General features: G+C 42.3%; 2 protein-coding genes across 7 annotated transcripts; one reads left to right on the top strand and one right to left on the bottom strand.

Annotated features, from left to right (window-relative positions):
* Positions 1-1,121: 1,121 nt before the first annotated feature.
* On the bottom strand, positions 1,122-10,387 carry pi4k2a (phosphatidylinositol 4-kinase type 2 alpha). 5 transcript variants are annotated; one of them, XM_061830352.1, is made up of 11 exons: positions 10,369-10,387; positions 9,664-9,703; positions 9,238-9,580; positions 5,889-6,089; positions 5,672-5,803; positions 3,972-4,129; positions 3,804-3,861; positions 3,596-3,695; positions 3,334-3,467; positions 3,116-3,175; positions 1,122-1,946 (listed from the first exon to the last, which is right to left on the bottom strand). In XM_061830352.1, the coding sequence occupies exons 3-11, from the start codon at positions 9,574-9,576 to the stop codon at positions 1,785-1,787; spliced, it is 1,344 nt and encodes a 447-aa protein (XP_061686336.1). In that variant the 5' UTR covers positions 9,577-9,580; positions 9,664-9,703; positions 10,369-10,387; the 3' UTR covers positions 1,122-1,784. The 5 variants fall into 5 exon arrangements, with proteins under 5 accessions (XP_061686336.1, XP_061686333.1, XP_061686331.1 ...); XM_061830349.1 differs by lacking the exon at positions 10,369-10,387 and adding an exon at positions 10,090-10,356; XM_061830347.1 differs by lacking the exon at positions 10,369-10,387 and adding an exon at positions 10,090-10,355 and having other exon boundaries at positions 9,238-9,703.
* Positions 10,388-10,393: 6 nt separating this feature from the next.
* Positions 10,394-13,433, top strand: LOC133506322 (phosphoglycerate mutase 1). 2 transcript variants are annotated; one of them, XM_061830354.1, is made up of 5 exons: positions 10,394-10,510; positions 10,608-10,850; positions 11,568-11,842; positions 12,555-12,735; positions 12,883-13,433. In XM_061830354.1, exons 2-5 carry the CDS (start codon positions 10,712-10,714, stop codon positions 13,050-13,052), a joined length of 765 nt encoding a protein of 254 aa, XP_061686338.1. In that variant the 5' UTR covers positions 10,394-10,510; positions 10,608-10,711; the 3' UTR covers positions 13,053-13,433. The 2 variants fall into 2 exon arrangements, with proteins under 2 accessions (XP_061686338.1, XP_061686337.1); XM_061830353.1 differs by having other exon boundaries at positions 10,460-10,850.
* The last annotated feature ends 275 nt before the right edge of the window (positions 13,434-13,708 follow it).

The following is a 13,708-nucleotide window of genomic DNA, read 5'->3' as shown; positions in this document are numbered from 1 at the left end:
TTTCTAGGCCATCAATCAAGATATCATGAACTATCTGATATTAATTTGCATTGACAAGGGGCTGGATAATTGAAAGATTTTGGGTGTTTTGCCTTTCTCTCTTCCCTTCACATGTGCAATACTTTTCTACGTCATTTCACATTATCACACGCTTTAATTCATTTTATTTTTTCTACTTTGTATCTGTATTTGGATTATTTGGGTTGTTCCCAAACATCTAGTGAAAATTTCACAAGAACTTTTGGGAATCTAGTGAAAAAAAATGTTAAATATTTATTTCAGTGTGTGTGTGTATATACCTACACACACACACTGAATTTGATACATATACATGTACACATGCTATATATATATATATATATATATATACACACACACACACACACACACACAAACACACACACACATCCATCCATTTTCTTAGTCACTCATCCTCACAAGGTTTGCGGGAATGCCGAAGCCTATCCCAGCTGTCACCGGGCATGAGGCGGGGTAGACCCTGAACTGGTTGCCAGCCAACCGCAGGGCACATCGAGACAAACAGCCGCACTCACAATCACACCTAAGGCAATTTAGAGTGTCCAGTTAATGTTGCATGTTTTTGGGATGTGGGAGGAAACTGGAGTGCCCGGAAAAAACCCACACGGGCACAGGGAGAACATGCAAACTACACAAAGGCAGGTCCGGGATTGAACCCTGGACTTCAGAACTGTGAGGCCAACACTTTCCAGCTGACCCACCGTGCCACACAGCCACACACACACACGCACACGTTAGTATTGATTACTGTGAATGTCTCAATATTTCATTAATATACAAAATACCTGTATGAATTGAAGATTTTTTTTATTATAATCTATTATTAAATATTACATACAAATTATACAGTGCATTGTCACAATACATTTCATGTCTTTTCTGTACAGCAGGAAGTTACTTTATGTATTTCCACCTGACAAGTGAAAAAGAAAAAAAAAGAAGACAAGATAATGAAATAATTACCAGAAGCCAATGAATCAACAACACCGTTTCCTCAATCCTGGCAGCGGATTCTGTTTTCTTCACTGTTCAAATAACTCATTGGTGAAAGCGGAATAAATGGGGCTGTAATGATTTCAGCGTAAAAAAAACAAAAACAACAACAAAAAAAAAACACCTTCTCTAAGCACACACACCTTGGCTCTCCACTTTCACCCGACATGACTTGAAAAATCTCAAGTCAACTCTTGGCTGTGACCACTTCACATATCGTGCTCACCGTGTTGACGTGGACAGTGTGTCCATTCCAAAACCTTTCAGGATTTAAATAATCATGAACGCTCCTTCTACTGGTTCAAAATAGGCCATGTCAGTGCAGTCCAATAGACAGTGTAGGAGTGGTGAAAATGCAGGTGAATGTTAAAAGGCAGAGCGGCATGAAGAAAACATTGACAAGACATCTCCCATCTTCAGTTAGACAATCTCAGTTTCTGATTTATTGTCATGCACATGTGGGCGGCTCACACGTGCCCCCTGGGGAATCCAAAAGAATTCTGAACTCTCCTTGCAAATTGAAATATTTAAAACGTCTTTACGTCCAAAGGCACCGAGGCAAACAAAGAAGAAGCAATGTAAAATTCTTCCCCCTTTTGCCTCATCTTTCACCCACACACTTTCAGTAATCAGACAGTGTCCATTTTGAGAGTCGGGGACGGACGGACGGTGGTAATTGAATCTATTTCCAGGAGACAAACGTGTACTCTCTTCACCTGCTTCCTGCTGTTCCCCCTCCCAATGCGTGGTTCCTACCACCAGGTGAAGAAAGGTCTTCTACTCTGGAAACTTTGTGTGTATGACTCGCTATTAGCTCTTTGGGGGGCTCTGGCAGTTTCAACAATCACCGGGGGCATCTGGACCAACTGCAGTGGCGTTTTATCATCCTTCAGGGCTTGGCACAGGTTCAGAATCTTTGAATGAAGGGGTGAAGATACACATCAAGGTAACTGACCCAAACTTAAGCAAAGTTAACATAATGAAATGTTTAATATTATGTTGGGAGAGTGCACATACAAGTTAATTCAGTCTGTGACAAAATACAGATGATACATAGTATTTGACAGCTGTGCGTTACATGAGGTAAAGTCTAATCCAGCCTATAAAGGGAAATCCACTGGTTTGCATTAACAATGTATCAAATAGGTCATGTAATATGTACTCTATTTCAGTGCTTTCCAACCTTTATAGGGCCAAGGCACATATTTTAGAAATTGAAAAATCCCACGGCACACCAACAAAAGTAAATGTCACCAAAAATGGATAGATTAATTACTGTATGTACTTACTGACATCTAATAGAAGAGGATTTTTTGTTCTGTCTGTCATTGTGCCCCACTGGCGTAAATAGATGAATAAAGATACATTATTCCTTGGAAATAAATGGTTTTTTTTAGCAATTACATAAACTTGGATATAACTTCCCACGGCACAACCCTCTCTCATTTAATAGTGTTTTGAGAAGATTTTATTTTATTTTTTTAATTGACAATTGCTAATTTTTTCATGGGCGCTGCCATTTTCACGAGTTACATGACTTACGTGCGCGGGTGTGATACGTCCCCTCCAAGTGGTCAGACTCCGGCGTCTTTCCGCCCGAAGAACCATCCTAATATTCAACATTATTTACAGCCGCAGGTTCAAATCCGTACGGAAGTATTCCTCCGTCTTCCCGATCAACAGATACAGCTATTTCTTCATCAGATCAGGATAAACCCGAGAAATCAGCACTAGGTATAAATCGAGCCTTTGGTGACGCACCTTACACGTCACATCTGCGCACGTAAGTCATGTGATTCGAAAATGGCAGCGCTCCTGAAAATTTGTAATTGAAGAAAATGAGAGAGGATTTAACATCACCTTGTCAAAATAGAGTACATATTACATGACCTATTGGACACATTTTTCATGCAAACCACTGGATTTACCCTTTAATATTATGCTGGGCATGTGCGCATACAGGTTAATTCAGTCCGTAACAAAAATACAGATGATACATAGCATTTGACAGCTGACCATTAAGTGAGTTAAAGTCCAATCCAGGCTTTAATGATGCTGTGACAACGTAATGCTTACAACTCACCTGCCCCCTCATGACAGCAACCTGCTTGTGGAACTGTCCTCTGTCAAAACCAGGGTCTTTCTGTGGGACAACACCATACATGAAAAATACAGAACATGCCAGTGTATACAGAAGCAGAGCAGTGTGCCCGCTCGAATGATAAGTCAGCCTCATCCTGGCATCACAGTACCACGAGGAAAAAAAAGGTGTTCAATAATTAATCCTTACTTCCAACCTACTTTGAATAGTTCATAGAGGTCCTCTTCAAGGTCTTTGATGAAATTTGGGTCAGAGAGTTTTGGTAGGACTAGCTCTCGGATTTCTTGGGAGAAAGGAACTTTGGCTTGGGAGAGCCACGCCCAGTAGAATGGATCTAAGGAGTGACCCATGCAGGTTAGTGACTAATAAACAGGCACCACTCGAACCACCGAGAGGAATTTTATAAAGAGATCTGTCTCGGGGTGGGTGGAAGCAGTGATGTGAGATGGAGTAGGATCTTACATGCTCTCCAGGAGTCAGGATGTTTGAGGGGAAAGGCTAGACCATTGTCTATGGCTGCCAGCTTGATTATTGGGTCCTTCACTACAACCCAGTCTGTGTCCTAAAAACAGTGACATGGCTAGCGATTCAATTTGGGACACATAACAGAAATTTGTAATATACACTCGTGAAAATCTGTTCGAGAGAAGACTGGGTGTGGGATTCTCACCCTGTTCCCCACAGCATCCATAGGGCAGTCATATTTGAGAAGCCAGTTGTCATTTCCCCTGTCTAGAATGGAACAAAAGACAAAACCAAATCTTGTGATCATGAATCTGTCAATGACCACACTGTGTGTGACCACAATGACCACATGGACACATGGTGACTCAAATACATGCCTGTGTTCCTGATGATGTAATCGAGGACTACGAGCCGTTCGAACTGGAGCTGGAGCTGACGGTTGGTGTTCTCCGGCAGAGGCTCGGCTTCAAACCTGCGAAGCCAGAAATCTGCATCCTTGTACCCGTCCACAAAGAGCTGGAAGGAGCCAACCTGGAGAGGAATAGAAACACAGCAGTGGTTTGTGTTTAACTCCTGTTGGGCCAAATTTCTCCAGTTGGCACACAAGTCTGTATTTTTTCTTGCCTGCTGTAAAGTTGTGCAGATTCTCCTGGGATGTCTTGTGACATAACCACCGTGTGTACCCAACTAGTTTGCACGTAACAACTTACTTATGCAAAGTATGACTCTTCTAAAAATGAATTCTAAAGATCCCTGGAATTTTCTAGGTTGTGCGGTTTGCCTGTGATTTATATGCCAATAAAGTCCATTTTGGGAATATGGCACACTTAAAATGTGACATTAACCCCAGTACTGGCTATCCTGAAGTCTTTTCCCAGTAGGTACAGCACGTCTAAGAGCCTACTTTGAAGAAGCGTTTTTCTATTGTCAAATCTCTATTCGATAAATACTGTACAATATAATTAGAATAGAACGGCACGATAGAGCAACTGGTTGGAGCATTGGCCTCACAGTTCTGAGGATTGGGGTTCAAATTATGGCCCCGTCTCTGTGGAGTTTCCATATTCTCCCCGTGCGTGTGTGAGTTTCCTCCAGGCACTCGGGTTTCCTCCCACGTCCCCAAAACATGCATTCATTGGAGACTCTAAGTTGCCCCCAGGTGTGATTGTAAGTCCGACTATTGTTTATTTCTATGTCCCCTGCAATTGGCTGGCAATCAATGCAGGGTGTACCCCACCTCATGCCCGATTATAGCTGGGATAGGCTCTGGCACTCCAGCGACCATTGTTGAGGATAAGCAGTTCAAAAACTGGATGGATGGATACATATGTAATTAAAACAGAATGCTGTATTAATGAGTGCATGACTCTGGAAGTCCATCAGTAAGAAAGACAGCGAGCGACTGTTTATCAGCGTTGCCCAGCAACCATACTAGCATCACACAGAGGATGACAGGTGAAGGATTTCATGACCGACGGCGATACAGATCAAATGCAAACAAAATGATTCCAAATCGAACAAACCATTATCCCATTAATATGACTGCTTTTTTTTTTTTTCTTTTAATGAGGGTCAGAAAAACTGAGCTGCCAGCTATAATCAGGTTGAAAGGTGGTGCCCCCTATTATTATAGTTATTATTGTCTGCCAATTAATGATATATATTGACAGTTGGCTATAGGCTTTATAGGTATCAGTCGTTCGGCAGTGGGTCAGGTGTCTCCCCAGGCTGCACCAAGGTGGGTGGGCGGTTACATGGCATCACTGGAGCAGTTAACAATTAAAACATGCAATATGATGCTTTATGACTTATTACAGTTTCTAGAGTGTGCATCAGGAATTACGCTTAAGTCGGGAGAATGCACATGAGGATGGACATAGGGAATGTCCATACTTTCAGGTTAGCCCACCTCGTGCACACACATAATCAGGAGATGTGCAAATGATAAAACTAAGTCAACAGCAGAATGGGTGCAGTTAGAAAAAGCCTGAGCTGTGTGTCTTTTCTGACAGAAGTATATGGCCCATGGAGAAAAAAACAAAAAAAAGATACCCAAGCAATGCACTAACTTACCTTAGGAGGCAGTCCAATCCTATGGAAGCGCTGACCAACTTTTGGCACCTTCTCCAAGGCAAGCCTTTTCCCTCGAGACTTGACCCTGTCTATGGCGCTGTAGTTGAAAGTTTCACTCGCCAAGTATACCACCTGGAACGGCCACACTGATTATCAGCTAAAGCAGCGCCTACTCCAGTCACGCCTCTTATCTTTGCAGATGTTTGTGCATGTGTACCTTGGTCCTGGGAACAATATTGAGCTCAAGTTTCTGGTCAACCAGGCTAGCGCCCGCCTCCGAGAGGTAACCCTGGTTGAGAACTAAACAGTCACGCCCAAAACAGCATGGACAGCATAGTTTTTGGAGCCACTTGGTCCATTTGGGGTTAAGCTGGCCGTAGGGCTCTTCATTCTTAGGTTTAAACACACCAATGATCTTCTGTTAATGGAGATGGGAAAAGAAAATTAGAATTTAGTAGCAGCATTTTCACAACAATATTTCAGAAATGTAACACTGTCATATGGTTCCTTTATTGACAAACTTACTACATTAAATACAATGGAACATCTTTATTTAAGTGTCACTAAGGTCAGACAATTAAAAATTTGACCAAAATTTCCAAAAGAAATAATATGATGTTGTCAAATCTTTGGACCCCATAATGCATGACACCAAACAAGGTCAACAACTCTTATACAAAAGAAGGGCCGACCACAAACAAGATATAAAGACACGGCGCCTGCAAGAAGAATATACTAGACGTTATGGGAACCAAGCTGACTCATACTCAATCAGAAGGGGAGCATGCCCAAATACTTCTCATGGCGGAGATGCATAAAGAAGGCGAATTAATGTTGACTTTTATCTGTGTGACAAGTATTTACGTAACTTGAGATGATTCACTGTCGCAACAATAGTTTACCATCAATCACTAAGCTGATTTAGCACAGTGACCAGTGACCACAGTACCAGTACCAGGGCGGCACCGACTGCCGGAGACAAATTCCTTCTGTGTTGTTCCATACTTGGCCATTAAATCTGTTTCTGATTCAGATTTCTAATGTTAAGAGTTTTGACAATATATTCAATTGATGCTCCTTCGGACACGTACGTACATTACTGACAATGGCTAGCTATTAGCTTGTTGGCTTGGAATGACAATGTCTTATTTGTGATGATGAATTCAGTGACCTTTCGCGTGATGGTGCAACACTGTGTTTCCCAACTTTTGTTGAGTTAAGGTAGCCATTTTACATTGCAAAAATAACATGGCACACCAACTAACAATAATGTCATAAAAAGTATTAATACTGTTTCAATATATTTGTGGGCATGGTAAAAATATTTTTAAATCTTACGATTGTCTGTTTATTACCGAGCCCACAAATTATTTAAAAAAACTGACTTGATCTTTTTGATCATCCCGTGTCCGGTGGAGGACACTATGAAAAAAATAACAACCTGTTCCACCACCCATCTAGAATATACTCTGCTAAAACAGAAATCTCGCATGATCAAATATGACCCCACAGAAACGAAGAAAATTGACACATAGCCACATCCACAAAACATAAGATACAAAATGGAAGACAGCGGTCTTTGGACTGTTACACAACTATTCCCAAATAAAGAAAGAAGAAAAAAATCCTGGGGACAGCGGGAATGCAGACGCGGTCCAGGTGAGTTCTCATGTGACGCTGATTGCCGGTGGTATTATACTTTTGTGTATCGGGTAGTTCATGTTTAGTTTCCCTTACACGTGCTTCCTTGATCCTCGGTCAGGTCAACCGGGCAGGATATCTTTCATCAGAATTGTACGTTCCCCAAGCGCATCCGAGGACCATTTTCTTCATAACATTAACTTTTCCAAGCGCACGTTACTGACAAACAGCATTGCTTGTGGGACAATACGGCAAGAGGGGCGTGTCAAGCCAGGGGTTAAGACAACGCAGCAATTGATTGACTATTATTGTACGAACGTTTGACAGGTCGGAAAGGTCTTTTGGCTACATTCTGTTTAACATCACAATTCCCAGAGGCATGCCATGGCAGTAATTAGAGTTCCACGCACAGATTTTTGGATCTAAATATTGAACACGTTTGATATTTTAGGTCCACCCTGTTCTGGACCCCATTATTGGCACAGATCCTTTCTCGACACACCTGAGAGTCAGATTACATGATCATTTTACAGGATAATTTTATAAAACAAAATAAAGTCTGGCAACAGCCCGATTATCTTTAACTGTGTGCAACACCTGACTCAGTGTGAAATGTTGGCCTGTTCAATTAATGAAACACAAAGCTTACGTACTTACAATATGCCACAACTTATTCCGTTGCATGAACGGCAACATGTGGATACATAGATTTAATGACCTTCTGTCATCTCAAGGAAGAGAATTGATTTGTTCTGCTTGTGACTACATCTTGCTCGCACTGATAGTTAAACAAAGATATACTATTTGTAATTAAAGAATAATATTCTGGCAAGTTAATTTAGCATTCCTTGTCACACCTGATGATCTCCTAGCACAGTAGTGTGCCATAGCACCCTGGTAAGAAACATTGGTCAAATCAACACACTGCTTAAGCACCTAACATGCCCATAGAGTAGAATTACATCCAAGAAAGCAGGGCAAGCACATGACTACTAAGCACTTTGCTGAACAAGTAAAGAAGCCGGACGGATGCTAGGATTGGGGGATAAAAATTTCAGATAATCAGTAGTTGTTACTGTCGCAAAACTAAAGTAAAGAGAAGTGGCACTGGAACTAAAATATCCTGTCTTAAATAGTCTAGAGAAGACATACACACACTTAACTAGGGATTTAAAGCAAATGCGAATCCACAGCATGGAAGAATGTAACAAGTGGGTTAAGCAAAATTCCCAGTCAGCTCCAGCAGTGCTGATCAAAGATTAGCACCACTGAACTTGTATGATCGGAACAAGAAAAAAAAACATATTGTAGTGAACATTTGAGGAAATGTGTCACCGTTGGCCACATGAACCGATTCGTCGCCAGGTCAAGTCACAAGAGATTCTGCACCAAATAAGAAACATTCCCCGTGATTACCTGCATGGGACTTTGTCCTTTGCCCAGACAAACAACGCTAGTTTCCAACCATGCAAAATAGCTGATGATCGGTGAAGTTACTGGCATGCTGTTGTTCTTTATATTATTCCATTTGAAAAGCTATACAGCTAAACCAACTATGAAGGCATTGATTTCTTCAGTGACCTCACAAAAACAACAAATGTTTCTTTCATTTACAGGTAAAAATCATGATTCAAAACAACTCCACTCTGTTAAGTATGTCTCCATGAAATCCCAAATTAATTATAACTATAGTCTAGCAAGTTGTTGTTGTTTTGTAGTTTTATTTGTGCGAATTTATAAAATTAACTGATTGTTTCCAGAATGCCTTAATTGGTGCCGTATTCGCCAAGCTATCATCATGATTGGCCTAGGCTCCAAGAAGAAAGAACTAAGTGGGGGGGAAAGTCCTCATAGCATTCCAGCTAACACTCCCTCGCAATGAGCTTGTTGACGAGAAGCTGTGACTTAGCTGTTCTCCATCTTACCCCGTGAGAGTCTTTAACAAAATAGCTACCACTGGATCCTTGGTAGATCCTCTCTGGGTAGATGCCCTCCTCGATAGCTCGCTCGGCCTTGCGGATGATCTCTCTGAACTCGGGATCCTCCGGGAATTCGTTCCGGTGAGGATCGCGTTGTGAGGTTCCGCGGTCGCGGTCCAGAAGCGGCTGTCTCTCTCGGCTGCGACTCGGACTGCCGGCGGAGATGCGCACCACTGAGCCCGGCGTGCCTCCGAAGGCGCCCCGCGGGCTGGTGGGCTCTGTGGGACCGTAGCTGGAATCATTTGAGTCACGGAGCGGAGAGACAAGCGGACTCGTCTCGTCCATAATTCTGCCGGGTGACAAGAACTTTTTACAGTTCGGTGTAGAGAAAAGACGTGGAAAAAAGATAAATAAATGTAGAGGAATAAACACCGTCGTCTTGGTGCTTGGACGTGAGGCAGCTATCAGGAAGCTGCAAAAAAAGGGAAATCAGATGACAGTCAGCTTCCGGGAAAGGGCGGAACCTGTTGGGTGTTTTGATAGTAAACCAATCAGCGTGTAAATTGTCTTGTCATTCAACTACTCTATCAGTGTGATTGGATAGAGTCAGACCACCCACGGAAGACACGTGAGAGCGAAAGTGTCTAATTAACGTCAAAATACCCACCTAAAAAAAAAAAAAAGGCCTTCGATAGAAAAGTAACAAACGTATTTCGTGAAAACCCGTATGGGTTTTAAAACGTTTATCATATTTAAACAACTATTCAAAGAAATAACTATGGTGTTCGCGTCAATCCCGTTAGTTACAAGGAAAGTCCATAAATCCGTATTTTATTGATTTAAGTTAACTTTCATTACCTCGGAAAACACTTTGGCTTCCACGTGAGCAGCAACCAAATCGTCATATTTCAACATGATATTGTCATCTTTTCAGCATAATTTATTTACCGCACTTCCAATCTTTGAAGAAAACGTCATGTTTCGTATGTCTCCGAGTAAACAATAAATTAAATTGTTGCTTTTGGCCGCGTATCAACTCATTTTTTGCCAAACACAAACAGTAACAGTACAGGAAACTGAGTCGATTTTTGTGTTGCCACTAAATAATACGCAAAGTATGCAAAGTCATTTTCGAACCCAAACTTGTTTGCATGCTCTGCAGTGGGCGTGTGGACGTGCGGTTGTGCGCATCCTGCTTCCTCCTCTTCCTCCTCCTCCTCCACCTTGTCCTCCTCCAAGGTCTGCTCGTTTTCTGATTGGTCACATTCGACAGCAAAAGGCAAGAGATCCGCGCTAACATCTGTCAAATTCAGACCAGACACGTCCACAGCCGCCTTTTTGAACTTCAACAGGCAAAACCCTCACTTTCTCTGCAGCCACTTTAGGATAAATCCTGCGCTCGCTGCTGCTGCAACATTTGAAGCGGAGCCACTGTAGCCGAAGTTTCCGGAAATACAGCACAGAGGACATCGGCCCAGGGATGGCAGCGTACAAGCTGGTGCTGATCCGCCACGGAGAGAGCTGCTGGAACCAGGAGAACCGTTTCTGCGGATGGTTCGACGCGGACTTGAGCGAGACGGGGGAGCAGGAGGCTAAGAGAGGAGGACAGGCCTTGAAAGGTACGCTCGTGTCGCACCATCTAATCGGCCATTCTGTCATTGGATTAGACCGCTGTTTATGCAACTCAGCCGGACGGAGGAAGCAGGTTGTGGGCCTCGAGCAAAAGAGACAAGATAAAAAAAAAATGATGCAAGAGATCGAGGCAATTGGATAACAATACTGTGGTTTTTATATGGTTGAAGGATATGTTACATTAAAACAGTGGGAGATGAAATGTTAAGCGCGCGGGGGGGGGGGGGGGGGGAGGGGGGTTGGGCTTGAACATTTTAAAGTGCATGTGAGGGGCGCTGGGACTCAGCAATTTTACAGAAAAAAATATCTATTCATCTTACTCAGTTTAAAACAGTACACCTTAAAAACGTCATCAACAAAGATGCCGGCTCGTATTATTGAATCATGCCCCAAAGGTCATTTGAGTTCATTTATTCAGTCTGACAAATCATTCTATGGCTTTTGATCATCATATATAAACTACTTATAGCGTCATACTATCTCGTGTAGTCTACCTATTTAAAATTGTGTAAATAAATGCAAATTCCAGCAAAAAAATAGGGTTAAATAACTCTGCAGAGAGTTGTTTTTAGGAGAAAACATTTGACTGAAAAACATTCTAGACAAACAGTTCCACTGTTTAATCTAAAGCAATTGTCGACATCTTTGTGCATGAACAAAATGATCGCACACCGATTGTTGGTTTTGTGTCTTTTTCACCTCAGATGCTGGCTACGAGTTTGATATTTGCTACACCTCCGTTCTCAAGAGGGCCATCCGCACTCTGTGGTTTGTTCTGGACGGCATCGATCAGATGTGGTTGCCAGTGCACAGGACCTGGCGCCTCAATGAGCGCCACTACGGTGGCCTGACTGGCCTGAACAAGGCTGAAACAGCAGCTAAACACGGAGAGGCACAAGTCAAGATTTGGAGGCGCTCTTTTGACATCCCTCCTCCACCCATGGATGAAGGGCATGACTTCTTTCAGACCATAAGCAAGGTCTTGAAGAGACCCTTTAAATAGCCTCTTTTGTCCCAAATAGCCGCAATGGAGCCATAGGAATAGATGTGCCATTATGCCGTCTTTGCTTTTTGTACGATGTCAGTGCCAGCATCTGGTGCGACAAATAAAATAAAATCCCATAAAATTTGGTCCGTTGAATGGACCACTAGTTGAGCAGCTTCTACGAAATAATGCAACTTTCAAACATAAGATGTATATACAGTATTACACATACAAATACAGGAGAAAATAAAATCTGCCAGCCTCAGTGTTGGACTTAAAAGTGGGGAAAAAAAAGCACAAAGTAAGAAAGTAAGATAAGAAATCATACTGTGAGTGCCACAACAAATATAGACTTGTTCGAGCGTTTATCACCTACTTGAACCTAGAAATTTTCCCATGTTGCTTCCGCCATTGTTGATTCCTCAATACATTTACTCCAAATCCATGTCCAGCAACCCGGTTGCCAGGCCGATCACATTTACACACGAGTCGTACTGGCTTTTGTGGCTTTAATATTACCTCAAAAGGTGGAATACCAGCTGAAAGGACTTCTGACTTTGAGACAAAACAGCTGATAAAGGGCAGCTAAATCGAGGCTTAATTATTCAGGCCGTGTGCCTGGGGCTATTATGTATTCCAACATACCGAATAAAGCCCCATGACTATGAAGTAATAAACTGCATGTTAAGTATTTGCTTTGTTGTAGGACCGACGTTACGCCGATCTGACAGAGGACCAGCTTCCGACCTGTGAGAGCCTGAAGGACACCATTGCTAGGGCTCTTCCATTTTGGAATGATGAGATAGCTCCACAGATCAAAGAAGGGAAGAGGGTGCTGATTGCTGCCCATGGCAACAGTCTCCGTGGCATTGTCAAGCACCTCGAGGGTAAGGGTGTGTTAATGACTGACTTGTTGTTATGGTGGTGCCCAAAAGTTGAGAAACAAACGGCCCATTACTTCTGGAGTGTGTCTGTTGTCAGTTCAACAAGAAATGTTGCTTGTAGGTTGTAAACTGCCTGTTCTTGCATCCCAGGTATGTCTGAGGAAGCCATCATGGAGCTCAACCTTCCTACAGGTATTCCTGTTGTGTATGAGTTGGACAAAAACCTGAAGCCCATAGGACCCATGCAATTTCTCGGAGATGAAGAGACTGTACAGAAAGCCATGGCTGCTGTGGCGGCTCAGGGTAAAGCAAAGAAATAAACACCCCTCCTATGATTGGGATGCTATTTACATCAGTCCTGTGCAGTACAGATGATCATCAAGCCAGTTAGTATTGTCCACATCACCAATCTCCCATATATGCACACACACACACAAACTGTATCATGTTTAAGTCAGTAATTGTTGGTTTGAATGGAGTTATCTATATTTTTCCACATTAGTTTTAGAGAATGGATATTAATTATATATGTATCCACTGATCAAAGTGTTCATCTTGGACCTTAGACGTAACTTCACCTTGAGGTTACCCCACATTATATGCTTAGTAACGTTGTTGAAAGGTCTAGTTGATTTACATTCCACTTGTCCTTGCTATAACACTGAGAAAATAATAAAAGTGATGGGCTATTACATGTTTAACATATTTCTCATTTGTACCTCTTTCCAACATGTCTATCACAATACCTCACAAGTGTTATTTTTACTTCAAACTTCTCTTTTTTTTTTTAATTATTATTATAATTCTAAATGTTCTTTTCCTGGATCATGGTGGCACAGCTGCAGAACGTTGGCCTCACAGTTCTGAGGACCGGGGTTTAAATCCCGGCCCCGCCTGTGTGGACTTTGCATGTTCTCCTCAGGCCTGTGTGGGTTTTCTTCGGGCACTCCGATTTCCTCCCACATCCCAAAAACAT

This window comes from Syngnathoides biaculeatus, chromosome 9, assembly GCF_019802595.1.
Source record: "Syngnathoides biaculeatus isolate LvHL_M chromosome 9, ASM1980259v1, whole genome shotgun sequence".
Lineage (NCBI taxonomy): Eukaryota > Metazoa > Chordata > Actinopteri > Syngnathiformes > Syngnathidae > Syngnathoides > Syngnathoides biaculeatus.
This window is presented reverse-complemented; position numbering and strand designations above follow the sequence as displayed.

Coding starts and splice junctions, on each gene's coding strand:
- LOC133506322 (XM_061830354.1), top strand. CDS start 10,712: ATGGCAGCGTACAAGCTGGTGCTGATCCGCCACGGAGAGAGCTGCTGG. Junction 11,843..12,554: donor TCTTTCAGACCATAAGCAAG/GTCTTGAAGAGA, acceptor GCTTTGTTGTAG/GACCGACGTTACGCCGATCT. Junction 12,736..12,882: donor CATTGTCAAGCACCTCGAGG/GTAAGGGTGTGT, acceptor CTTGCATCCCAG/GTATGTCTGAGGAAGCCATC.
- pi4k2a (XM_061830347.1), bottom strand. CDS start 10,136: ATGACGATTTGGTTGCTGCTCACGTGGAAGCCAAAGTGTTTTCCGAG. Junction 9,704..10,089: donor AAGCCAAAGTGTTTTCCGAG/GTAATGAAAGTT, acceptor CTTTTTTTGCAG/CTTCCTGATAGCTGCCTCAC. Junction 3,696..3,803: donor TGGATGCTGTGGGGAACAGG/GTGAGAATCCCA, acceptor CACTGTTTTTAG/GACACAGACTGGGTTGTAGT.